General features: G+C 46.9%; 1 protein-coding gene across 1 annotated transcript; it reads right to left on the bottom strand.

Moving 5' to 3' along the window:
* On the bottom strand, positions 1-24754 carry T265_06552 (hypothetical protein; the record flags this gene model as incomplete). The annotated part of the gene is made up of 5 exons (XM_009171848.1): positions 1-424; positions 3361-3734; positions 4579-4812; positions 18405-18635; positions 24330-24754. 5 exons carry the CDS (start codon positions 24477-24479, stop codon positions 223-225), a joined length of 1191 nt encoding a protein of 396 aa, XP_009170112.1.
* Between the last annotated feature and the right edge of the window lie 1200 nt (positions 24755-25954).

Genomic DNA, 25954 nt, shown 5'->3' with positions numbered 1-25954 from the left:
CAGAATTTCAGTTTTCTTACGCAGAGAACGCTAAAAATAAAAGACAAAGCGGCCGCTTACTTTGGAACATTTGGGAATCACACAAGTAAAAGACGCTTAAAAAAGACACAACACCATAAAGCAAAGAGATCAGTGACCAGAAAATCAGTGCGTTCATCTAGAACCGACAGCCATCGAGGAAAGACGGTATGCTGTGTAGTTGGGTGAGTGAGTGAGTGATAATCACGTGGACACGGGTTCAACCGATTCACTTTCGGACAGCAACTCGAATCGACCGGGTCGATTGCGATGACGCAACACCAAGATAATTAGCGTCCCGAAAAGTAGGGAGCCAATAATCACCACTGTGGACAGCACGAGAAGGCCAATCAGAAGCGGGGAAAGCGGATCTACCGGGGGCTCTCCGAGGCCGAATGATGCGGTCCTGGGGGAAGGAATGAAGGAAATAGAGTACTGTTGTAAAGGCAGCAGAAAGAGCGGCTCTTTCGTATGGACCAAAAAGGTGTTTCATTCCGAACTAGATATTTCTGAAAGCTAGTTTCCTGGATTAATAGAAAACATTTACGTTTGGATACCGAAGTATCACACCCCTGGGAGATGACTGCTCAAGACTGGATGCTAAACAAGCTCCTAATGACTAAGTGAGTGGTAACTGACCGACACTGTGATATGGTTCTTCGGCTCCATCCAGGAGTATCAGGCCGACTTTGTAAGAAATAGAAACTGATTTTAATGTCATTGATTTCGTAGGAAATGCAATTTTCCACCGAGCATAGATCACGCGATGAAATCGACTTCCGGGTTGCACTTAACTTATCTTTTCGGTCAGCGGGACCCTGTGACTGATGTCAATAAAACAGGAAACTGTTGTCCGTGCAACACGGGAAAGCACCAAGAAGTTCGAGGCCGCAATTGGGCATGTGGGAACCGGGCAACCAGGACCAAAAATGTGGGAGGAAAGCGCCTCGCCGCGAAGTCGTTTATTAGTAAACACCGACTAAGCAGTTACAAACTTCTAGACACCAAAGTAAACGTCCCATATGCATATGGTTCTCAAAAAGCTGAACATTCACACGCTTCTCCTGGAATTTTCCTGGATATTCATTGACTATCACTCAAAGAAGTTCCACAAGTCCAGTAAGAAAAATCTTACCTTCCATTAGACGCGACGGGGAGTGTGAAGAAAACTATATGCTACTCGCACGCCTCATCAGTAGTATCTGAAAATACTTCGACATCGATTTAATAGATTTTGCTGAGAAGTCGTAAGTTCCTGCCTAACTGCGTCACAAGAAAATACGAAAAAAAGGCACTGACGGTGCGCTGGAATAAGAAATCTTAATTTTTACCATTTTTCTGAGAGGCAGCGAGTTTCCCGACAAGGCGCTTCATTACAAGGAATCTGAACAGAGTAAAAATCAACACTGTTACCGCTACAGTTGGAGGAAAACCCACTTACATTAGCCTCATGCTTAAGGGCGACATAGGGGCCAACCTACACCAGTTTGAACAAAGTTCTCCCGGACGCAACAATCCCGACCTGGTTCACAAGCAATCGTCTGTACTCCTTTAACATCAAAGGTAGAGTACGCCCGAAATGCGTTAGTATGCTCATTCTCCCGCTGTTGTACAGCTGGATACATTGAACGCACGACTAGGCAAAGGAAGAAAGACCACAGCCCACCCTGAATGGCTTCTGGAATCAGAAGAACGATAACCAGCTCGGTCGTGCGACATCCCGGTGCACAGCGTGATACTAAGCTAAGGTTGGCTGTTTACAAGATGGTACAGTGCCGCACAATCGCAGTGGCTGAAGTTATCGACATCGCGACTGGATCCTTTGTCCGCGTGTTCTACTTGCCACGATCCAATTCACCTCGCTCCACGCATACATCCTGTGCTGAACACACAACCACAGCACTGCCCGCCGCACTGACAGACTCAGGTCGTCCTACTGGTGACTTGAACTGTTGTTTCCTTGACAGGTAGCCAATGCCGTCTCTCACTCGACTTCCCGTTTCATGTACACCATCAGAGACAGTTAATTGACGTTCGCCGAGATTGGCAGCTACATCGCGAACGTTTCATCACCAATCAAGGTGACGTCGCCAGTGACAGAGTTGCATCAGAGACAGTTAATTGACGTTCGCCGAGATTGGCAGCTACATCGCGAACGTTTCATCACCAATCAAGGTGACGTCGACAGTGACAGAGTTGAGTAGGTAAATTCCTCCTCTTCTGCCTGTTTTTATATAGTTCCTAAAGAGCAGCTGATAGCTCTAAAGCGATTGATTGGTCCAGAGGTGGTATGATCTGGTTAGTCACCTAGAGATCAGAACTGCGTCATGGTCTCAATTCATTGTTGCTTCATTGGGCGCCTTCAATTTCACAGCTCCGTTCCTCTGTTGTGATTGGGCGTTTCGAAGTTGTTCCTCTTGATTGGTTGATACCGTAGCATTCTATTTTTGATGGTTTCCTTTCCTTGATCCAATTGGTCTGTTGAATTTCCTCAGGTCGCTTGATTTCCCACGTTGCTATGTAGTTCTTTTGCCAGTAACGGCTGCTAGAGTGAGTCGATGTGTTAATTGATCGATTTTTGTGGGGAATACCATGCCTCGGCAAACCCTCGCTCCCGATTGGATCTTGCGTGAACAACAGTATTCTTTGAAAATATGTCCTAAGCGGGAATTTTCGGAGTAATGAATGTCAATCACGCTGGAGTGGAAGGGGTGAATAATCCCCGGGACATTGCTTGTTTGAAAACTGTTTGTGTGGTTAAATTGTTCCCCTCATGGTCGGATCTTGGGCACGTTCGAAGGCTGTGCATTCGGAAAGTGGAATGATACAGTGACACCCGGAATCCTTCGGTCCCTGGGAGCAGCTGTGAGTTTCGCTTTCACACCATTATAGGTCTTTTCTCGCGCAGTTCGAAGAGATGGGGGAAACTTTGGTCGCCAGAGCCCTGGTTACAAGTGCTAAGGCCCTGTTACGATTGAGAATGAAGTCACAGAAGACTGGCCCCAAATAACACTAGATAGTTCGCCAATAGAAAAAAACCTGTTTGACTTGGGCGTTGAGTAAAAGAAACCACTACGTTTCACAAGTCGATGAGCGTAACTTGATAGTAATATTGACCTACTAAATGCTAGAACAAAGGTCGTGGAGTTCGACAATCAAAACTGTCGGTTCTGTGGGACCGGTAGACAGGTAGGTGAAACGAAGAAAGCGGTTTGGAACAACATTGAAGCTGGCAACCGAAAAAAAACTGGGACTTGGTCCTAGATGGATATCATACAAAGCGTCTCAACACTACGTCTCTACACTATACACTTCATCGGCCGATCAGTCCACGTGACTCACCAGACAATGAACTCAGACGCTGCGTAGTACCCGTCTCCTGGCGTGCCCAGCGAAACATTTTGGATGCGGAGGCCCACGGCAGTGGCGTTCACCGATGATTCGCCGTCGGCGGGAATAGATGGTGATATGCGCGATCCATAGAAAATGTACGGAAGTGTGAGGCTGAGAATGGACTTGCGCTCATCCAAATTCGGCACTGCGTCACGATTCTTCGCCAGCAGTGCGTTACGACTGGTTTTCACCTCACGACTATCGTCGGATATGTAGCACACTGGCCGGGATTGCACAAATCCGGCGGGCCAAGATGGAGTGTGGGCCGGATCCAAGGACGAGTTGACCGCGTTGACACGTTTGTTCAGCAGCAAGTTGACGGTCTGAAACACAAAAGGGTATTGTGTCGGTGAACGAAACACTTTTGTTCCGGTCTATTGAAGTGTTCACGACGTGCATTCAAGAAACTAATCAAACAAGGCGTCCGGATGCATGCACCTCCGAGCAGAGCGCCTGCACGTGAAACTACGGGAGAGATGACTGGTCAGCGTTGACACATATCAAGTGGACTGATGTGTTGAGGCAAGAATATCCGAAGCTTCCCCACATCGAGCTGTTGAAATTGGACCCGTCTGATAATCGATCTTACCCGATTAGAGTCAGCTGTGAGGATTTTACCCTTTGAGACACGACACCGATGATGATCATGAATTCGCCTCGGACCAGGTGTCAACATCAGCAATACAAGTACCGAATGGTGGCGTTTCTAAACCAATGAGGAAATAACGCTCTAGTAAGGAGTGGAATAAAAGGAGAGGGGTGAGATCGTGGTGTGAAAAGCTTCCGTATTCTCGAGGAAAGTGGTCGAAAAACAAAGCATTTGTGTATCTGAACAGCAATGAAATAAACACGTCTGAGCATTGTGTCGCCATCAGCGAAATCGAGGAGAATAACGTGAACATCAATCAAGAAGACGCGAATATCACACAGCGCACAGTTTGTCTACGGCCGGTTACACCTTACGCGGCTATTTCATGGCCTTTCCTTCAAGGGCTTCTTGCCATTGGACGATTCACTATCAGGAACTCCCTTACGCATCCACTCGTGGCGGGCAATCTTCTAGGCTTAAAATCACTCGGTAACACGTGCAAAACTCGGAATATCTATGTACACTTAAGACCAGAGGATAAAATATGTCATGGGGGACAGATCACGGACTTTAGTTACCTCGAATATACCAGGAGTGACTTCGTCGTTGATGCTGGACGTTGAGGAGTAGAGAAAATCATCTTGTTCCGTTACCGGATCTTGTGACACCAAGCCAAGACGAAGACCGAAACGACCGTTAGATAGGTTTGTTTTCAAAGAGACCATGGAAATTTCGAATTGTAGACTTAATCCGGGGACGAACTGGATCCGAGGTTTGGTTGGATTGTGCTGTTTGGAGTTGCTGACCATGAACTGGAGAGAGAGAGAGCGAGAGAGAATCAGGACGAACTAAGGACAGAACCAAATTATGATAAGGTGTGAGTAGTGTTGTAAACAAGACAGGATTTACAGAGGACAAACGTTATTCAGAAATACTCACCAGTACCTTGGACATTCGACGCGGCAAATTGTTCCATCGCCTGCTCACAAAAGCGGACTAATATAACCAGATAACCCAATTGCTCCGGTGAACGAAGTAACCGAGATAATTGCCATTAAAGTTCCTCCCAGGAAGAAACACATCTACAGAGTAAATATTTCGGTACCTCCGAAGCTGTCATCAGGTAATACTTAGTCACTCGCTCGGAAAAATGTGGAAAGATGAAAGGTCGAAGACAGTGGACCGCGATTGATGAAACAAAGGGAAAAATGGATGAAAGCCAAACGAGCGATGATCCCTACATTAGCAGGAATCATGAGCGATAGGTACTCATGAGTAGTATCCGCATGTCGTGTTTGAAATTGGGAGCTAGAGGACTGTCCAAACAACAGGAGTGGATACTGGTTGCGAGCAAAAAGGGAGAATGGAAACGCTTGGGGTCAATAAGAGATGACAAGTTCTCTTTATCCGTCACCGACGGTAGCCTGAGCACAGCCGTTCGGCCACGAGCTGCCGAACAAAAGTATGATGGATTCACAATTAAAAGGGGATACACATTTTGTTAGCACGTAGTAACCTAACCCTTTTCCACGCTGTGCATAGCTGGTTGGCAAGGGCTTTGCGAGGAGGCCGATCATCTGGTAGTTGAGATTTACAAATCTACGAAGCGGTATGGTGTTGTCCTTATAAAATCATTCAACGGAACTGAGCACTACGAATCGGACGTAGATGTGCGAAGCCTCAGAGGCACCCACCAGTCAGACATTGAAAGACTTTTGGCACCATCGGTTCGCACTAACCCGGTTATGGAATGAATTGGGCGACCGTTTTCCCGTGGGTTCCCACACCGTTCACATATCTGTTCGTCGTGTTACCATGCACTACACCAGGTCCCATCCCGCTCTGTTCCTCTTCAAGATCAGATTGATGCAAGCAGTGCAACCCATCCGAATCGTTTCACATTTCCCTCGTGCGCAGCCAATCTTCTTCCACTTTACAACAGCCAAGACAGCAAAAACAATCAATACTGGTCCAGTCATGTCCGAGAAGTTGGGTCGCACTTCCGAACCCCAAATCTTACATTATAAGTAGTGCAGAGGCAACCAAAATTCACAAGACGACTACACGTCCCATCTGAGAAACGGTTTAAATTTGAATCAATCACATTGCTGATCGACCGCTCTTGGTCGAACGGAGTCTCGCGAGATGCCCACCGCTGATAATTCCCAATAAGAACAGCTGCTTGTCGGTTTTTCAGTACAAGTTAACTTCGTTCACGGGACGAAATCTCCCTTTGAAATCCCATAGTCGTCCTACCCGAGGATGACACCTTTGAAAGGAGCGTTCGCCTCGATATCAGCTGTTCCTCCGGTGACAGCCTCTCATCGTCGAGTTGTAACAACCCTGTGTTTGGCATTAACCATCCCAGGGAAATTTCTTCCAAACTTGTTACAACTATGTCCCCCGCACCCACTAACCTTCCTAGTTGCCTCTGGTTTTCCAGTGCAACCCCACCCGTCTTGCCGCTTCTTTCTTTTCTCTAGGACTCCCCAACACACACGTGATATTTGCGTCTTCTCATGATTCTTGGACTTCTTTGAAAAATAACTGTGAATTTCAATGTTTACTTGGTGCGCGTACACTTTACACATTTACAGTGAAGGGGGGTCTCCCTATCAAGGGAGCTACCTTTCCCCTATATGGCGTTCCATGGGCAGGGGAAATATTCCCGGTGATCAGATGTGTCTTTGCTAAAAAAAATCTAACCATCACCGACTTACTGTTGGTGTCCAATACATCTGAATCCCGAAGGCTGTGGCATTTTGACTTGAACATACCTAAGAGTGACAGGGTGTGAATCCAGTGGTTCGAAAACAAGGGGTAAGATGGCTTAAGTGGTGGTTAGAAAGCGAAGCTACTGAACAGAAGTTTCATGCTTCTCACCCGACCTCGGCCTGTCGACTTCTCCTGTCCTGGTATTGGTAACCTTGCAGTATCCCAAACCTCATGCTTCCTTCGGGTGGCATGGCAGCTAGGCACCGAACGGATGTTACAGCTGAACGATTATCTTTTATATACGCATGTACTGGTGATACTACTGATGGTGAGGCATGCGAGTAGTATGTGTTGTTCTTGGAATTTCGCTTTGCGTCTCTTGAAAAGGGGAGATCTGTTGCGGAATTTGTGGAGTCGCTTTGTAACATTTGCTTGGATTTGAGCAATAAATTATTGGAATCAATGAATATCCAGGAAAGTTCAAGAAGACGCGTTCAGGAGAAGATAGATGTCCAGTTTTTCCAAATAAGATGCCAATGAGTTTTGCTTCCCTGTCCAATGGTCTGTAACCGGTCAGTTGGCATTTCCTAATAAATAACTCCGCATCGAGAGCCTTCTTCCTCTCACGCGTGGTAGTCTAGGTAACCAATCGCTTTTTCCAGCTATTAACTTTCACAATACCGACCGGATGCCGATGTGATCAAAGTCTGGTCACAATCAATGGCGACGTGAGAGACAATAACAGCGACAGAATCAATCACACACCCTCATTGTGCGTCCACAGAACGGTTCACTTCTTGTTCGCACACCGGGGTCGTTCCAGTTTGGTCATACCGGACAGTGCACATACCAAGGTCGAGAACGTTCCAACCACACGCACAGAGTGAGGGGCACGGTGTGCAAGAGAATAGAAATTATCGCTTTTCGTGCGACGATTCGGAAGGTCACGTGAATACAGAAATCATTTGAACTAAGGCCAAGCTAGTCAGTGTGGTCTGGAATCGTGCGGCAAAAGTCTAGTGTGTTGTTAAAAGGCGCAAATTCTCGTGTTGGTGCAGCGTTGTGAGCGTGTACTATCTGCCATTTACCGCACACCCTGTTCCAAAATCCGTCTGGCAGCATGCAAAATGCTCACTTAGCAAAAAAACTGTTGGACTTTGAAACTATCGCGCGTTCAGGTGTGTGTGAACAATGAGAGGCAAGTTTCGAAAAACAAATCAGCTTCGAAACTTGAAAGGAGAGCCAAAAAATATCTGGAAACTGTCAGTACGTCTCCAGCTTCGACTGTTCAAATGGCTTCAGAACGTCAACCAATTGGCCTACCCTCGCGACTTGTCGACTCTTCATTCAGTCAGCGAACGCCTCGGCGAACGAACAATGGGTCACCTTACTTTCATATCTGTCGTGTGGTTCTTGGTTCAACCGAGTATTGACCTAGCCAGAGGATCGCCTGGATGAGTAGACAGAGTGCTTTGCCCGAACCAAAGGACCAAGCCGGTCCACCTAGGCTCCAATAGGGAAGGCAGCGCCCGAAGCTGTAAAAATTCCTGACTGACAAAGTTTCACTTGTACTTTACTCCATAGAGTTAGTATCGAATCATCTCGTAGTCTCATTGTACTACTGATTGGTATATTGTGTCGACTGTTTGACTCGATCTGAGGTTGATTGATGCTCATTCATCAGTGGCGCTTGTTCTTGTTTTTGTGATTAGATGCCGAGAAAGTCAGCATTTTCTTTCTTGCACACGTTCGTTCAGCTGTATCACCCTTTGGTGCCTAGCCTCGATCTGAGGTTGATTGATGCTCATTCATCAGTGGCGCTTGTTCTTGTTTTTGTGATTAGATGCCGAGAAAGTCAGCATTTTCTTTCTTGCACACGTTCGTTCAGCTGTATCACCCTTTCGGTGCCTAGCTGCCGTGCCACACGAAGGAGGCACGAGGGCTAGGATACTGACAGGTTGCCCAAGTCTAGACAGGGGAAGTCGAGAGGCAGAGGTCGGGTTCGAACCACGGACCTTCCAGTCAGTAAATTCCTGCAATAACCACTTGGTCCGTCTTGCCCATGAGCCAGATTACAGTCGATCAAACGTCAGACTGAATGTTTTAAAAGCCGAGGCGTCAGTCATACCAAGACCTCATAAAATCATTTGTTCTATCGGACCTACATCCCTACTTCAGCAGGCATCAGAGAGCGTCAGTTATGTAATCGAGCAATTTGGTACAGAGCAACTGAAGTGGATTGGAAAACCTCTCTAATGATGCTGGTCCTCTGGGTTGTCAGTGACAGCTTGTTCCGTGCAAATGTAATGAGTTCCGGAGATCTTATGCTTAGCGGTTAGGCTCTTCGGCCAAACGTTCTGGTTATAGGCCGCTCTCCTGCTGTCAACAGTAGTCTGGGCCAAATACACAACGAGGAACCCCACAATTACAAATGACCTTATATGCCACAACGACCGTGATGGGATGCTCTCAGACGAATCGCCTGACTCGCTGCAGACAGCAGGACGAGTGAATGAAAACAGGTCGTTGATGATACTTCGTTGCTCTTTTACGTATTAGTTCTTTTCGCTTTCCCCACCACCCATTGTCGTTAGTTGCGATATCTACGTTTGGTAATATCGTGGAATATTGGTATCTCGGGCCAATTCATTGGCAGTTGATCAGACGCTTGACAAACGACATGCGGACGTTTCGTCACCATTCAAGGAGACATCCCCGGTGCATTGTTTTAGTGAGTAGTTCCTCTCGTCGTGCTTGCCATTAGAGTTTGCAAAAAGCAGCGTTAAGCTGTAACCTGATTGGCTGTTGGCAATAATCTCATCTGGATTCTGATTGACCTGACGACAACGCAACGCAGATCACAATCAGTGCGACAGTCGCTTGGTCCCCGGCTGTAACGAGATTCGTCAAGTCCAACTGTTCTACATTGTCCTGCAAAAGAACGGAATGCGTGTAGGAACTGCACAATTTTTGTGCCTCTTATAGCTTCAAGATCAGGTTGATCACGTAGTCCTTCTCAACTTGTTTGTGCAGTCCTCGACGGCCCAGATGGACGTAAATCTTTGTGCTAAAAGGATTTCAACACGCGAGTGCACGGGGAAATCTAAAAAAACTTCCTCATAAGTCCCTGGGTGGACCGTGAATTATTTCATAAATCCCGGCGTTTTGATTTCTGTTTTTTTTTCGGAAAAAAGAGCACAACCATCAAAGGCAGATGAGGGTTTTTCATCCTTTGGCGTATGCTTTGCAGTTATCGCGGTCTTGGGACATGCCCCGAAGAGGTTGGGGAGAGATGGTGGAAAAACACGATGTACTTCTCAGAAGTTGGATTGGCTTCTTTAATAGTGTGACAGAATGAATTAACGCATGAATCCCAGAGGCCGCAAGTACATTGCTCCGTTTGTGCACGGCTGAGAAACTTGGCCGCTGCACGCCCAGGACTCGATACATCTGATCACCAGTTTCTCGGAGCTAGTGCTAGAATCAGTTGAAACTAACGAATACGCGAAGGAAGCAACATGTACTACTAGACTTGATTAGAGCATCCAGAAATGCAACGTAAAATGGTTCACCACACATGTCGACTGGCGAGAAATGTCGTTCAGCGTGCACAATTTGCAGTGGCAAAAATCCACACGTGGGCAACATATAATCTGGAAGGACGGAAAGTAATACGGCTGCGCATCAGCCTACTGCGCAGCGGAACAATCGTGTGGAACAGAGCCGTGCGATTATGCCCCCACGTCGGAATCACGTCCGATTTCATCATGTGCCGGAGAAAGGTCAACTAGGGACACAGAAAGTTCACACCCACTCCATGGCCAGGGCACCCCGTACACAAGCGCACAGACGGCCATCTACGCTCAACCGAGAACCAGTGTGGGTGTGTGGGAGACACACTGGTTGGTTGACAGCGGATCGACCGTCAAATACGGTGACAAGTGAATCATATATATAGAAGTTTGTAATTGCGTTAATACACAGTTCCTTCAGGTCGTCTTCTTGTCTTCTGACTATAACCCAATAGCGTCAGGGCAGGTGAAGAGATACAACAGAAAGGAATACGCTTCGAAAAGTCTGGGTGCTGTCAACGTCACGTGACTTCCGCACTTTTAGCGCGCGCGCACACACACACACGTGGCCAGTTTGTGACAGCCATTGTTCAACTTGGATTACACGATGGTCACATTACTGTTTCAGGTTCAACTCTCCGGAATCTCTAAAGTACCCGACACAGGTGGAAACAACCTGGCGGTTGCTCCCGGAAGACTGACAATGTCAGAAAGCTAATGACAGTCTGGTAAACTGACAGCATTCGCTGACGAATCAGTGCGCCCGCCGTCAGGGGACGGTACAAATACGACCGCTGTCGTAATAGATCCAACTTGTCCGATCTCCAGGCCTGACAACACCGAGGGTAGCTTTGCGTATTGCACGCTTCGGCTCCCTGACTCGATCGTTGAACTGGCAAAGCCGCTTTTGCTTTCCACTTCGCGAGCTCCACACCAGCCATTTTCGTAATTTCGACCAAAGCATCCAGCTATCTAAGCTTTTGTCTGGTAGCATTCCGTCTCATCGCATTAGGCTGACTCCAGATAGAACCCGCTTCGGAGGCCTTTTTCCGCCCATTCGGTAACATGTCCCATCCACCACAGATGGTCGAACGTCAGCGCGGTGATTGCCGTAACACACCCATCGGAGGAAGTTCGACGCTCGTGCGTCCAATAAATGGCAATTTGTGCACTTGAAAGTTGCTCAAATACGAAAGGTTCTTCCGGCACAAAGTCAGTGCTTCAGTACTATCGCCTTACAGACGTGCAGCTTGGTCTCCATTCGCTGGCTTCCGGTTTTCGAGTTTGCCACACTAGCCTTGGCAACATGGTATCTGAGCTCACGGTCAACAACCAATTCGGCATACAGTGGGAATCACGCGGTCCGCATCCTGGAAGGCGAGTAGCACCGACAGCGCTCAGACATTGTCGGGGCTACTCACCCTCCGGGATTGGGACCGCATAGCGTTCAAGCACACAGCACCTACCATACTTTTAAAAGACCTCATTGTACATAAAAATACGTAGAAAGACTCACGTGTACTGTAAAAAAAGAAACCTCAAGTCGAAGCCAAGGTTTCCCACTCCTGGGATAAAAAGTTTCCGCGGGGTGTTAACTGGTAATACTCTGAAACGTTCCGAGTTTTATGGCACTGCGAAATACGCTTCTAAAGAATGGTAAACTTGTATTAACCTCATCATCGACACTAATGCTACGCTGCCGTGCATTCATCACTGTCAGCTGTAATAACCACATACTTGTCGTGCAGTGGCTGGAGCTGCCACAGTTTCGTTCACCGATGATTCGGAGAGGTGGGGTAGGTAGCTGCGCATTGGAGGCGAGAGCTGGTAAGTTAGTGCGTAAACACAGCACTGTAGGTGGACCGTTAAGTGGGGGCTTTGGGAAGGGAGCTATGGATTAAAGGCAATAACTTGGATGCATGAGCGCCATTGGGGGCGCGACTATGCCATGTCTGACAATGTCTCCAAGAATGGATATGGCCCGCATCGGGGTCTCCATCCAGGAAGACGGCAATGACTAGCGCGGCTGAGTTTGCTGGCAATGACTTTCATACTTCGCTGCCAAGTCATTGTTTGACCACCTCTGGCTCTCTTCCATCCTTCACGTGGCTGTGCAAAAAGAGCCCTTCGAGGAAGTCGGTCGACTGGCATACGCAACACGTGGCCAAGCCAGCGCAACCGATGCAGTGTGATCGGTTCATCTATCCAGGGTGAGTTATTTCTCCCGAATGCCATTCGACGAACTTCAGCATTGCTGACCCAGGGGATCCTATCAGATTCAGGCAATGCACGCTGCCGTACAACCATGGTTTATTCCAAAAGCGTCATTGTGAGGGAGAAGAATTCAATGGAAAGGAATTAATGCCAGCCTACTAAAATCACTCATGAATAGAAACTAACATCAACAAAGCCACAGGCATTGGTTAGCATTCGTTTCTCACAGTGCCTCCAACCATGCACAGAGGGGATTTTTTCTGTCAGCTACGCCACCTTCCGGTGCCTGACTGCCATGCCACCACCCAAAGGAAGCACGAGGGCTGGGATACTGCCAGCTTGCCCAAGCCTAGACAGGGGAAGTCGAAAGGCAGAGGTCGGGTTCGAACCACGGACCTTCCGGTCAGTAAATTCGCCCTCTAACTACTTGAGCCATCTCGCCCCACAGAGGGGATCATGCAGACCTCATCCTGGAAGGTGAGTCACATCGAAGGCACTCAGACTTTCGGTAATCTCCTTCACAGCCCTCCACCAGGTTTAGCGCTAAACTGGCGATTTGGGCCTAAGCATGGATATATTTGCACACTATGACATGATAATTTAGGCGTATCTAGCGTGCACTGACCATCAACATCAGCTGTGAAAACCGCGAACTTTTTCTACAGCTGATATAATTGATGGGTAAGTACAGGGGTGTCTATGGACTTTCTAGTAGGGGGATCTGAAGTGGTCCCCATCCAAGGAGACCACAACGGCCAGTGCAGCTGAGTTTGCTCGTAATGGCCTTCATACGTCGCTGCCAAGTCATTGCTTGAAACCCCTGACTTGTTCCCACCCTTCGCGTGGTAATGCGAAAAGGGCTCGTCAAGGAAGTCGGTCAACGGGCACATGACGCGTGCTCAGTTTATCTATCGTGGGCGAGTTATTCTTTCCTCCTCAAAAAAAAACATTCGACGTATTCCAGCAGTATTGATCTGGTGTTACAGGGAGTCCACCGATAGAATGGCGGTGGTAATCTACTTACCTAGAATTTCACGTAAGCAAGCCCAGGTCGAAGATGTATGCTGCTAATTGGCTTCCCATCGGTGTTTTACCGTGTCAAAACAAGATTAGTACCGTGCAAAACGACAGCCGTGTGAATGCGTTGACGTGGAATTTCTACTGCCAATCTATTTGAGAAATACGATGCGACAGAGCATACAATGTGAGATACAAACATTCCGTTGGATTTCATAGGACAAGAACCCCTACTCGTCAACAAATGGACACACAAAATTGATGGGTGCAGAAAAGAATGGCACACAGAATGGGGTGGAGTGGGGTCAGTTTCGATGCATACACGAATTACGGGTCAATAATATGTGTGCACACACAACACTGGTTATTGTGTTTATTAGGAGAACCAGCTTCGAACGTAACGGAACAACTAAGATATGTTTGGATAACTGTGGCTACGATTGGTCAGTTTACTGTGGATCACGTGGCAGTTGATCGATTCACGAAGCTTGGTAGTTGGCCTGCAAGTATTTCGTCAGCATGCGAGGAGATATGGTCAGTGCACGGTTGGATGGGTGACTGATTCACATTCTAAAGCGCAGTTGATATCCTCAACGTGACTGGTTTTCAAGGCGCTCAATTTGATGAGTCATTTCGGGATTAGTGTTCAGTTGGTCAACAAACCAAACCAAACCGAACCGAACCAGACCACAACACAGCACAAATCCCTAAATGGGCATCAAATTAACCGCCAGTGATTCCTTAAAAAAGCTTTGTTGCACCCACATGGACCCAGCCGAATTGAAGGAGTCACCCATCCAAACACATGCTGTTTGCAAGCCAATGATCAAGCTCGGTGGATAACCAATCAGATGTTTTGAAATTTGAATGTGTAACGTGACGAAAACGACCGACTAGCTGCAAGTTTTTCTAAAACACAAGCGTGTCGCAAGTCCTTCTGTCATCGGATCGATTACTGAGTTGCCTAGAATGTCTCTAGTTCTCATCACATCCTGTGGCACTTTGATGTCACGGAGAATATAAGTGCCCAGCGACTAGCTGTCTTAATTCCTCATGATCTCGTGCCGTCGAAAAGCGCTTGATCTCTTCGGTTATTAAGTTGCTAACGAGTTTCATCGTCTCAAATATCATGACGACCAATAAGAATGCACCAGCTGCAGGGAACCGATGTGACTCCAGCATTTCCACCTAGAAGCCAAGCGAGAATCGATTCATTCCCAGTAACATATGCAGATTAAAAACGCGTGATTTACTTCCATTCGGTATGTATGGTTAATCATAAAGGCGGTAGAAAGCGCTCTGAGTGAAACCACTTTGTTTTAGAAAATGCCGCTATCACACACCCTTGGGCAACCTGGCAGTGTCCCAGCCCTCGTGCTTCCTTCGGGTGGCATGGTAGCTAGGCACCGGAAGGGTGCTACAGCTGAACAATTCGGATCTCGTGCTTAAAATTGGGCTATCTTTCTCTCTCATACAGCTGAGTAGATCCAAGTTTGCCAGCACGGAGGGCAGTTGATGCTGGTACATCGACCTGATTTCCGAACTTATTGGAAAGTGGATGTGGCAAATTAAGACTTTCGAAGCTGTATGATTAACGTCCTTCGAACTAGCTGGCATTCTGGTCCATACGTACCACGCGCATATTTCAGTGTTCAAACAGTGACGCTCCGCTGTCACATACCCATAAGTTATCCAAATGACTTACTGTGAAGAAAAGAATAGAATTGGATGGAGAAGGGACTCATCGATGCCGTCTAGATGGTTCAGTGGATAAGGCGCCGGCTAACGGACCGGAAGTTTCGAGGTTCGAAACCGGTTTCAGCATCTTGACTGCTCCTGTCTAGGCTTGGGCAGCCTGGCAGTATCCCAGCCTTCGTGCCTTCTTCTGTTGGCATAGCAGCTAAGTACCGAGAGAGTGCTACCACAATAATTCCGACAGACACCCATTCAGGCACTGACGACGAGGCCATTGACATCGATGAGTAGCCTCATCTAGCATCGCCTCCGATCGTACACAGGAAGATCACGCGCACACCACTTCGCAAAGTGTAGTAACGGTATTTTTCTCAGCTTAATTCTCGGTCTGAGCCTCCCAAGCTAGCGTTCGCGTCAAAAACAACCACCAAGGGTGCACAAGGTATATTAACGCCCAAGAACGAAGTCAGGAACAGTTGTACATCACTTCGTATATATATAGCGTAGGCGGTTATAACTCTCTGGAATTTCTGACGCGTTCTGGATGCGCCATTGGCAACCGGGTCATGATTGGCTGTTGGGTTCAGACTTTCGACCAATCGGATCTCGTCTTGATGCCGGACCGGCAAGCGTCCCAAATTCTTGACCAATCTTGCGTGGGATGGACTTCTCGGCCGTAGCAGCACCTGAGTGCCAGTGGTGAAGGGGGATCCGTGTGGAATACCGCCTAACACAAAGCGAGTTGCACCAACAACTCGATATCATTTTCCTCTGCCCGGTCAAAGGATGACCACCTCTCTGCCTGTGCCACTATGAATTGGACACGGAAAACCGTGGTATTTGTGACAAACAATGATTTGGCATTTCGACACATTGCTTAACCACCGCAGATTTTGGCACTAGACACATTCTTCCATTAAAGTCCATGCCACACTACACGTTTTCTGACCACCTCGTTGTGGACTCGTCGACACCAACCTAGCTACCGTTTTGAGACGATGGTTGTCAGAAGCCCGAAGAAGGCGCAGTTCGACTGCTGGTAGAGGTCGAGTTTGACAGCCATACAACAAAACAGCCCGCATTGTAGCTTGATACACACGTCCCTTGAGATTCAGGGATACAGCATAGGTGTCTCAAATCAGCACACGCCGAATCCAAGCTTTAGAGCCTCCTCCACTGGCCTCGCGTGCTACAAAACGCGCCAGACTTTTGACTGCCTTTATTTTGGATTGTAAGTGGCGTGTTCAGCGAGTGCATGTCCAGAAGCATTTGACCTTACACATTGGGAGCAAAGCGCACATCAAAGTACGGGGTCAATTTATCCAAGTGATGCACATCGCTCGTGGTTCGTACCTTTGAGTGAAGCACGAGAAAATGTTGAAAGAAGCGACAGGGCTATTTGAGTGTTCCAATCAACGATTCCTCTAGGCATCGAGTAGCCAGCCCAGTCGACCCACTTGAAACACCGTGCACTGCGAATTTCTGAATAAAGTAGACTAAACGGAAGTAGTCACACTACTCAAAACTGACAAGGTTAAGATGGGATTCCTAATGAGGTTTTCGAGGCCGATTTCTAAGCAAACATCGGATTATTTTCATAAAGGAAACTACTCACAAGGTTGCTGAAAACTCTTCGACAGCGCACGATTGGTTTCGCCCTTCTTGGGGCCGGCTCATCAGGTAGGCGCAGTCCCCGAGTTTCCGTCAATCTTATGTTCTACTTGAACCCGAATTGGCCTGATTTCGAGAAATACGCTCATTTACAAATCAATTGAGTTTTCACGAGAGGCTCAACTGAATCCCTCGTTTATAATATTCCACAATCGAAATGCAAATGAATGTATTTTTCGAAAACAGTGCAATATGGGTTCAAGTAGATCGTAAGGTTGACGGAAACTCAGGGACTGCGCCTACTTGATGAGCCCCAAGAAGGGCGGAACCTGTCGTGGGCTGTCGAAGAGATTTCAGCAACCTTGTTAGTAGTTTCCTTTATGAAAATATACTGCGATATCTCGAATATCGTACCAACTGAAGCATGAGGCGGTCTGTGTGCAGCACTTTCAGTTGTAGAATATCATAAACGAGAGATTCAGCTGGGTCTCTCGTGAAAACCAAATTGATTTGCCAATGAGTGTATTTCTCGAAAACATCAGATTACTTCACTAACTGTATCGTCTGATACAACAATCTCGGAAGAATGGTACTTGTAGATATTAGAATACACGTATCTAAGACGGGTGTCAAGATAGTATGTGCAGACTATCGGAGAATCAGTCGGATAAACTTGGTGGTCAAATTGTGTGCGCCAAAAGCCAGGCTGTGGTTGTATTGACCAGATATTGGAGCCACATTTTATTCGGAAAACAACGCCGTCAACAGAAGTTACAACGACCGTGCAGAGGGAGACACTGTGGAATTCTACAAAAGCATTCCCGCGCTGTGTTGTCCGAGTGTTGTGCCTAGGGTTAGGGGCTCCGAACGAAGAACAGCCCTCAACTATCAGTTCGCTGATTAAAGCATTTCCAATACCACAGAGTCGTATAAATGGGAACAAAATTCTCCCCAAAACAGGGAATCTAACCCAACCAGGAAACAAGTTCAACGTAAAAAGTTTCAAACTTAGCGAATATACACTCATTTGCAAACTAATTTGGTTTTTCGAGAGACTCACCTGGAACCCAGCTGAATCTCTCGTTTGTGATGTTCTCAGGCAACTGAATGTGCTGCACCAGGCCGCCTCATGTTTCAGTCGGTACGATATTCGAGATATCGCGATACACGTATATCTTTGTAATGTACTACTCATAAGGTTGCCGAAAATCCGTCGATAGCCAACGACCGGTTTCGCCCTATTTCAAACTTAGATTCGAAAAAATCTCTATGAATGAGTGACAAGGGAGTCTGTCCATGTATGTATCAATCAGACAAAGGACAGGCGAGTGTAACTGGGCAGGCAAACCTGTCGGTCGAAATCGAATATGAGTACGTCTCAAGGAGAGTGCTCTCTCTTTGTCATGATGGCTGGTCTGTGGTCTTTTGTGCACTTAGTCCCATACACCCCCTCCAATCTAGCCAACCCGTGCAGCGACCTGAAAAAAGTGGACACGCAAACTCGAGCGGGGGGGGAGAGAGAACTAATCGACGAACATGGGTACAAACATGTACGATGACTAGCCTAGAAAATCACTCACTTTCAGATCAACACGACCTCCAGTTGAAAACACCGCATCGGTGTTGTTTCCTGAATAAGTAATCTCGAGGATCTCATCACCCGTCAGCATGTAGGGTGGCGAATTCGAAGGTAGTTTGTCCGACGTGAGGTTCCAGCGCAATTGACTGAATCGACGATAGGTAATATCAGTGGCATTCGATTGGGGCTGGGATAGATCAGCTGTATCAGCCTTGTCATTATACTCCACCAACTGAGAAAAGAAACGAGAATGGGGGGTTTTCAAGATTTGATCAATTCATGCTGGCAAGTCCAGCTGGAAGTGAAAAATCGAAATGCAAAAGATCGGCAGCGCCCCTAGCTCCAATTCCCGTGACATGCCACTAAAGAAACCGATGCTCTTCACGGGAGCAGTAGCATGCAAAAGTGTGAAGACATTTCATCATCAAGAAGTAGCCGTTTATTGACGATTATTCATCTATCGGAAGCATTGTACCACATCGGGGCGAGATGACCCAAATGCGAATTTACTGACCGGAAGGTCCGTGGTTCGATCCCGACCTTTGGCTCTCGGCTTCCCCTGTCTAGGCTTGGGCAACCTGGCAGTAACCCAGCCCTCGTGCGACCTTCGGGTGGCATGGGCACTGAAAGGGTGCTACAGCTGAACGATTTCTTTAACAATGATTGTATCACATCGAGTCGTTCTTAGGCCACAGATAGTGAACCGATAACGGACAATTCATGGAAATCAACTACACAGCGAATCAACCATCAGGAACAGGAACGCAAGTAGAAAAGTGACACAGTACTGTTAAGCAACATCTTTGTCTAGGATCCTTATCCACGAAAACTGCAAACCTGTCCATAACTGAGTTTCTAGATGCAACAGTGGGGCAGGATCGGTGATTCTACTTTCTGGAAACTAGTTGCGAGCCATCCGCCGCTGTCACCCAACTTTATGTAATTCTAGTAACAGAAATCGTTCAGCTGTAGCACCCTTTTGGTGCCTGACTGCCAGGTTGCCCAAGCCTAGATAGGGGAAGTCGAGAGGCAGAGGTCAGGTTCGAACCACGGACCTTTCGGTCGGTAACTTCGCGCTCTAACCACTTGGGCCATCTCGCCCCAATTCTAGTAAGCAGTATGGAAAGACGGAAAGTCGTTGACAGTTTACTCAACAATCACAAAGATGCGATTCTTGGTATCCAGCAACGAAGTACTGAGAATGCAAATGAGCTTGAGATGTCTGGGTGGTTGAAGCACTAACTTTTTGATCGCAAGGTCCGTGGTAAGAATCCAACCCCGACATCTCGGCTGCACCTGTCTAAGTTTGGTTGTTCTGCAAGTAAGCGAATTCTATCGTCATCACCATCAGTATCAGTTGTAAGAACCGCGTACTTGTCTCACAGTGGTTGTAGCTGCCACAATTTCGTCCACCGATGATTTGGGAAGGTGGGCTAGGTAGCTGCGCGTTGGGGGCGGAAGCAGATAAGTTGGTGCGTAAATATAGGTCTGTCGGTGAACTTCTAACTACGGCAAGAGTGGGAAGGGAGTTATGCATTGAAGGCAATGGATTGGATGCACGAGCGCCATTGAGGGCGCGATTGGGCCATGTCTGGCAATGTGACCCGTCTCGGGGTTCCCATCTACGGAGACAGTACTGACCAGCGTAGCTGAGTTTGTTGGTAATGGCTTTCATACTTCACTGCCAAGTCATTGTTTGACCTCCTCTAGCTCGTTTGCACCCTTCGTGTGGTTCTGCAAAAAGAACCCTTCGAGGAAGTCAGTCGACTAGCATACGGAACACGTGGTCAAGCCAGCGCAACATGCAGTGTCATCAGTTCATCTGTCGTGGATGAGTTATCATTTCTAAATGCCGTTTGACGTACTTGAGCACTGCTGATCCGGTGAGCGATCTCTAAACTTTGCGCAACTGAGTATAGCATGACCAGTTCAAAGAATGACACAGATAACCGTTAAACCAAACAGATACTTTGGCTACTAGCATGGCTTCTTTTTTCCACTCAGCTTAGCTTGAGATAAATGATTAATTAATAAATAATAAATAAAGATTAAAAATTAAAAAATATAAATAAATAAATAAATAAACAAGTGCTTAATTCAATAAGTTAATGACCGGAAGGTCCGTGATTCGAACCCGACTTCTGCATCTCGACTTCCCCTATCTTGGCTTGGGCAACCTGGCAGTATCCCAGCCCTCGTGCTTCCTTCGGATGGCATAGCAGCTAGATACCGGAAGTATTATGATTGAACGAGTATTACTGCTATCGTTATTGGTAACGGTACACCAGAACCGTCCTCATATGCCTGAAGCTGCCGATATATGCGAACAGGCGTTTAGATCCACAGACAAGAGATAACTATTAGTGTGGGCTTGATAAATATTCAATAGCAATATGTTTTCGATAAATCTGGCCATCATCTCGACTCGGATAATATTGATGCAATTCATAGAATGCCACCAACAACAGATGTGCTCTCTCTGCCAACTCGCCTGGGATTGGTGAGCCAGTGAGCGTTCAGCTGTAACATCCTTTCGGTGCCTGGCTGCCATACCACCCGAAGGAAGCACGATGGCTGGAATACTGCCAGGTTGCCCAAGCCTACACAAGGAAGTCAAGAGATCGGGTTCGAACCACGAACATTTCGATCAGTAAATTCGCGCTACAACCACCTGAGCCATCTCGCCCCGGCTCGATAACTATGCCGTAAAGCAGAACGAAACCGTCTGTTAGCGGCGTTATTCTTCCATGAAAGTTTGAACAGCGCTCAGTTAAAAAGTGTACACTTCACAAACGGGCCGTAGACAAAAAACTGAGTATTCGTACACTGATATCCCACTACTGCAAGTGGAATCAACAGAATCGATGAAATGCGCCAACAATGGCCTCAACCAGATATGAACGTGGAAAACGATTCCTCAACTTGGACTCGAATTTGTGCATCTCATCTCCACTTACCAACGCGAAGTAGCCACTGATTGTCTTGACGATTGCTTTCTTCGTGAAACTTAGAACTCGATGTGCGATATTCACTTTTCTCGTACTGGGGTCTTGTGCCAATGACAAAACACTGCCCACCAATAGCTTCGAACTATTCTTAAAGCACAATGGGAGTCACCGATCGCTGCTAATGGTATGTCAGCGTCAAATGAAAGTCGCACAATGAAAAATAGTGTTGCGCTGTGAAGCAAGCAACCCGAACGAAGCACATGGGCTTGAAAGTTATCTGAGGCTGGATGGATGTCATCCGAAGATCAGTGCGTCGAGTCAGTGAAGACGGGAGAGTTCGCCAAGTTAGTTTATCACAGATATATTCGTGATAGGTCAGGTAGGTGATAGTCCCCTCCCACGAAGGGAGGTGTCCTACTCAGAGTGTAGACATGAAACACTGAGGGCAATTTGTGATTGTAAATGCATCCTGTAGTTTAACTATTTGTTCAGTGCGTAGAACGAATTCTTTGTTTATTGGGACAATCAACTGATTGCCGGTGAAGTCGTTTCTCAATCAAATGGTAATCATTTCTTGCTAGCTTGGACCGGATCTCGACATCATCGTCAACGTTCTTACTGGAACTCAAGCGTTTGGTCTCAAGACTAATTCCTATTCACCAGCTGAACAAACTGATCAGCGGACGCTTCGTCTGGACAGTAAAAGCCTGAAACTACCAAGCGAAGAATTGATAACTTGACGAGGATTGAGTGTTAACCTATTAGAGATCCAAACGGATCATTTCCACGACTTGTCACTGTGTTTGAAGTCCTCAATTCCACCTGAATAGGTGCTCCAAACACTCAGTCGTTATGCAGCTGAGACAGATTTGGGCACCGATACGGCGATCTCGCATTCAATGGGTGTTACGTCCTGGAAACTGGGTCGTGAACTACGCATGAGCCACCTACTTCAACCCAATTAAGGACGTTGAGACAACTGTGTACGGAGTAGGGTTGCTGGTATAAAGCGATTGTCGTGAACAATATGTTATTGATGGTTTGGCGGCAGTGGGACGAGATGGCTCAGTGGTTAGAGCATGAATTTACTGGCCGGAAGGTCCGTTGTTAGAAACCGATCTCTACATTTCGACTTCCCCTGTCTAAGCGTGGGCAACCTAGCAGCATCCCAGCCTTCATGCTTCCTTCAGGTAGCATGGCAGTTAAGCATCGAAAGGGGGCTACAACTAAACGATGTGGGCGGTAGTTGAAACTGTGGTCGATTTCTTTCTACAAGTGCAACCAACCTATGCTGAAAAATCAAGAAGCACTGCACAGCCGTCCCAGGCCTGTTGACAATAATCAGCAGTGGCATCCCACGAGTCACCATGGAGATTCAGACCCACGAGTAAACCATTCTGCCACGAGTCATATGACGCGGTTGTGAGTTGATTAGCTCCTCGAGTAATAACTTCTTAGCTGAGAGACTCCTGCGACCAGTGGAATCTTTCCCTTTCTGAACGGATGACTTATAATTCAATTAAAGTGGTTGGGTTAAATCTCTCTGTCAGCTGTAACACCTTCCAGTGCCTAACTGTCATACCACCAGAAGGAAGCACGAAGGCTTGGATACTGACAGGTTGCCCAAGCCTAGACAGGGGAGGTCGAGAGGCAGAGGTTGGGTTCGAACCACGGACCATCCGGTCAGTAAATTCGCGCTCTAACCACTTGAGCCATATTGATTAAGTTAAATTTATTTAATTTCAAAATTCTGAAATACCATCGAACTATAAACAATCCACTTAGAAATGAGAATATCAAACGGGTTACATGGGTCTCCTATCAACAACCATGATTGTAAGGCAGTGAAGCCGAACATATCAAACGGGTTACATGGGTCTCCTATCTGGGAAGTCGTCATTCGAGAATCCAGTCAACACGTGACCACATGAAGCGAAGTGCGTGGGTCAATCTCATTGCATATCAGCCAATCGTGGCCGAATGATATGGTCTCCAACCACTAGTCAAATCGCCCTAGAGGTTCGTACGATGCGCGCTTCTGATGATTCTTAACACTGACGAAACAGCTGTAAAGTTCCCGGCATAGATCGACCTCACTTGCAAACTAAAATCCATTAGAATTAATAATAATATTGGATCACTTCACTCTTCAAACTCACTACCTTCGGTTACTCCGATCTAGTAGGACCATCATCATGAGTTTATTTTTGTGTACAGTTCATGGTGCTACGTGGGCTGGGATTCAGTCAGGGCGCCCACACCTAGACAGGAAGACGATCAGAGTCATCAACCGAGGCCATTGGCTCAAAAGCCTAACTGCAAGGCAGCGGTGTTTGGCGGGAAATACAAATGCATTACCATTTCTACGGAACAAGTCGGCGCATGTTTCAACCCTCAACCTGGAGGATCAGGATAATGCAGGAACACTGTTGACAGCCGTCCTAATGTGACTATTTTATGTGGCTAACTTCGGCTAGTGGATGAGAACATTCGATTCTGGAACTACCTCCTTGGGTTGGGTCGATAAATCAATCACTGCGGCTGGAAATGTCTCTTCGGGAGTTTGTTTATACTAAGTAGATGGCAGTAACATTCTGTATGGACGAGATGGCTCAAGTGGTTAGAGCGCGAATTTACTGACCGGAAGGTCCGTGGTTCGAATCCGACCTCTGCCTCTCGGCTTCTCCTGTCTAGGCTTGGGCAACCTGGCAGTATCTCAGCCCTCATGCTTCTCCCGGGTTGCATGGCTGCTAGGCACCAGAAGGGTGTTACAACTGAACGATTTGTTTTATTTCATTTAGTAACATTCCGTACTACTAAAACCAAGAATACGTCTTAACGAAAGATCATGGTCTACTGCACGTTACATTAGGTTACTCTCTGGTAAAAAGGTGTACCTGTTAAAAAACCTACGAAGCTGTAGTAACAGCCAGTTTAGAAGAGTGGTTTACAATAGAGTCAAGTAGATAGGCACTCACATCAAGCAGGGTAACAGCATAGGATTGGGTTATTCCGTCTACGACAATCGCTTCCGTAGGGTCTGACGGTTCTGAATTCAACAAACTCCAGTTGACATGCAGATAGGCGGACTGATTTGAGCTGTGAATGATGAGAACGGACGGAGCCATTCGTTTTGACGCAGCAAACAAGCAGTGGACAGACGATGTGCTGTTTGAGGCTCTCACATAAACAATGTTGAATAAATCACACTGAGAGACATTACAGTTGGGATTCAACTGGGCGGAAATCTGAAACCGTAATAATGGTTATGACGAGCGGATGGACTTACGTCCCAAGAGAGTGCTAATCCACATCTGTACAGAATGAGCACAAGCGATATAAATTGAGAGAGCATCCTAGAGAGGTTCCACTATGGTAGGCTTAGAAATGCTATCGAATCGCGTAGGTTTTCGAATGCTGCAACAACAGAAAAGACGATGTGTTATCAAACGGTATTGCAGCGTGTGACAATACCAAATACCCATTATCTGAATGCTTTTCATTCTGACTGGCGACGTTCATTGCAGGTAAGTGAAGCTTCTGGGAAGGTATTGCAGAGCTTGGGGAGAAGATTGTTATCCAAAATAAAAAAGAGTTCCAGCGGCTCGGTAGGGTTGTCAAGCCTCCTATTTCCAGGCCTACAGTAGCAGCCGTGAAGCGCGTCCCCGGGAAAACACTGGCATGATATTTGCTTTAAAAGCATTTGGCTTGAGTCCTGGTTTATACGTCTGACGAGATTGCAGCGTGTGTCCATTTAACCATAACCAAGCCATCAACGAGGGTGGTCTGGATTATGAAGAAAAATGTTTGATACGAAAAATATTAGTACAGTATCTATTTCTCGAAGGTACATCGTGAGCCCTAAAAGGCTCTATTTGTGCTCAGGGAAGCAGGGACGTGCCAATGTTCTGCTGTCTAACTTCAATGTGTTTTCGTCAGCATTGAAATTTAGTGTGAGCGCCTAATATCAAGATCGATAGGGCTGGAAGAATGTGGTCGCAAGAAAAGTGGACTTCTGTGACGCTCCCTAGAGAGAACACGCGCGTGGTGTGTCCAGGTAGAGAATAAGTTGTTCTGTAAGATAGTCTGTTACTAGAAGTAGGCTTAAAAGATGTCGGTTTCTGGTAAGACAATGGTGTTGAGACTCATAGAAACGTGCTACGCATGAAAATACCCAGTTAGGTTACCAATCTGTCCTTTACTTCACAGTTTTACGTATTCAGAATAGGCAACCGCTCGCTCAGCTCAGCAGTTAAGACACGAACTTATTAACTAGAAGAGACAAGGTTCAAAGCCCGCCTCGATATCTCAGCTGCTCCTGTCTAGGCTTGGGCAACCCTTCAATACATCGGCCCTGGCGCTTGCCTCAGGTAGTATGGCGGCCAGGCGCCGAAAGTGTGTTGCAGTTGAACGTTTTTCTACGGACTGAATCTGTCCGGTCAGTAGTAATAAAATAATAATGAAAATAATCTTTCAGCTGTAACACCCTACCGTTACCTAGCTACCGAGGTACTCGAATGAAGCGCAAAGGCTGAGGCGCCCTCAAGTTGCCCAAGTTGCGGGGATGCTGACGTTAAGTTCGAACCACAAAACTTCCGGTCCG

The sequence above is a fragment of the Opisthorchis viverrini genome, assembly GCF_000715545.1.
Source record: "Opisthorchis viverrini unplaced genomic scaffold opera_v5_136, whole genome shotgun sequence".
Taxonomy (NCBI): domain Eukaryota; kingdom Metazoa; phylum Platyhelminthes; class Trematoda; order Opisthorchiida; family Opisthorchiidae; genus Opisthorchis; species Opisthorchis viverrini.
The sequence above is the reverse complement of the archived record's forward strand: the minus strand, read 5'-3'. Positions and strand labels throughout refer to the sequence as shown.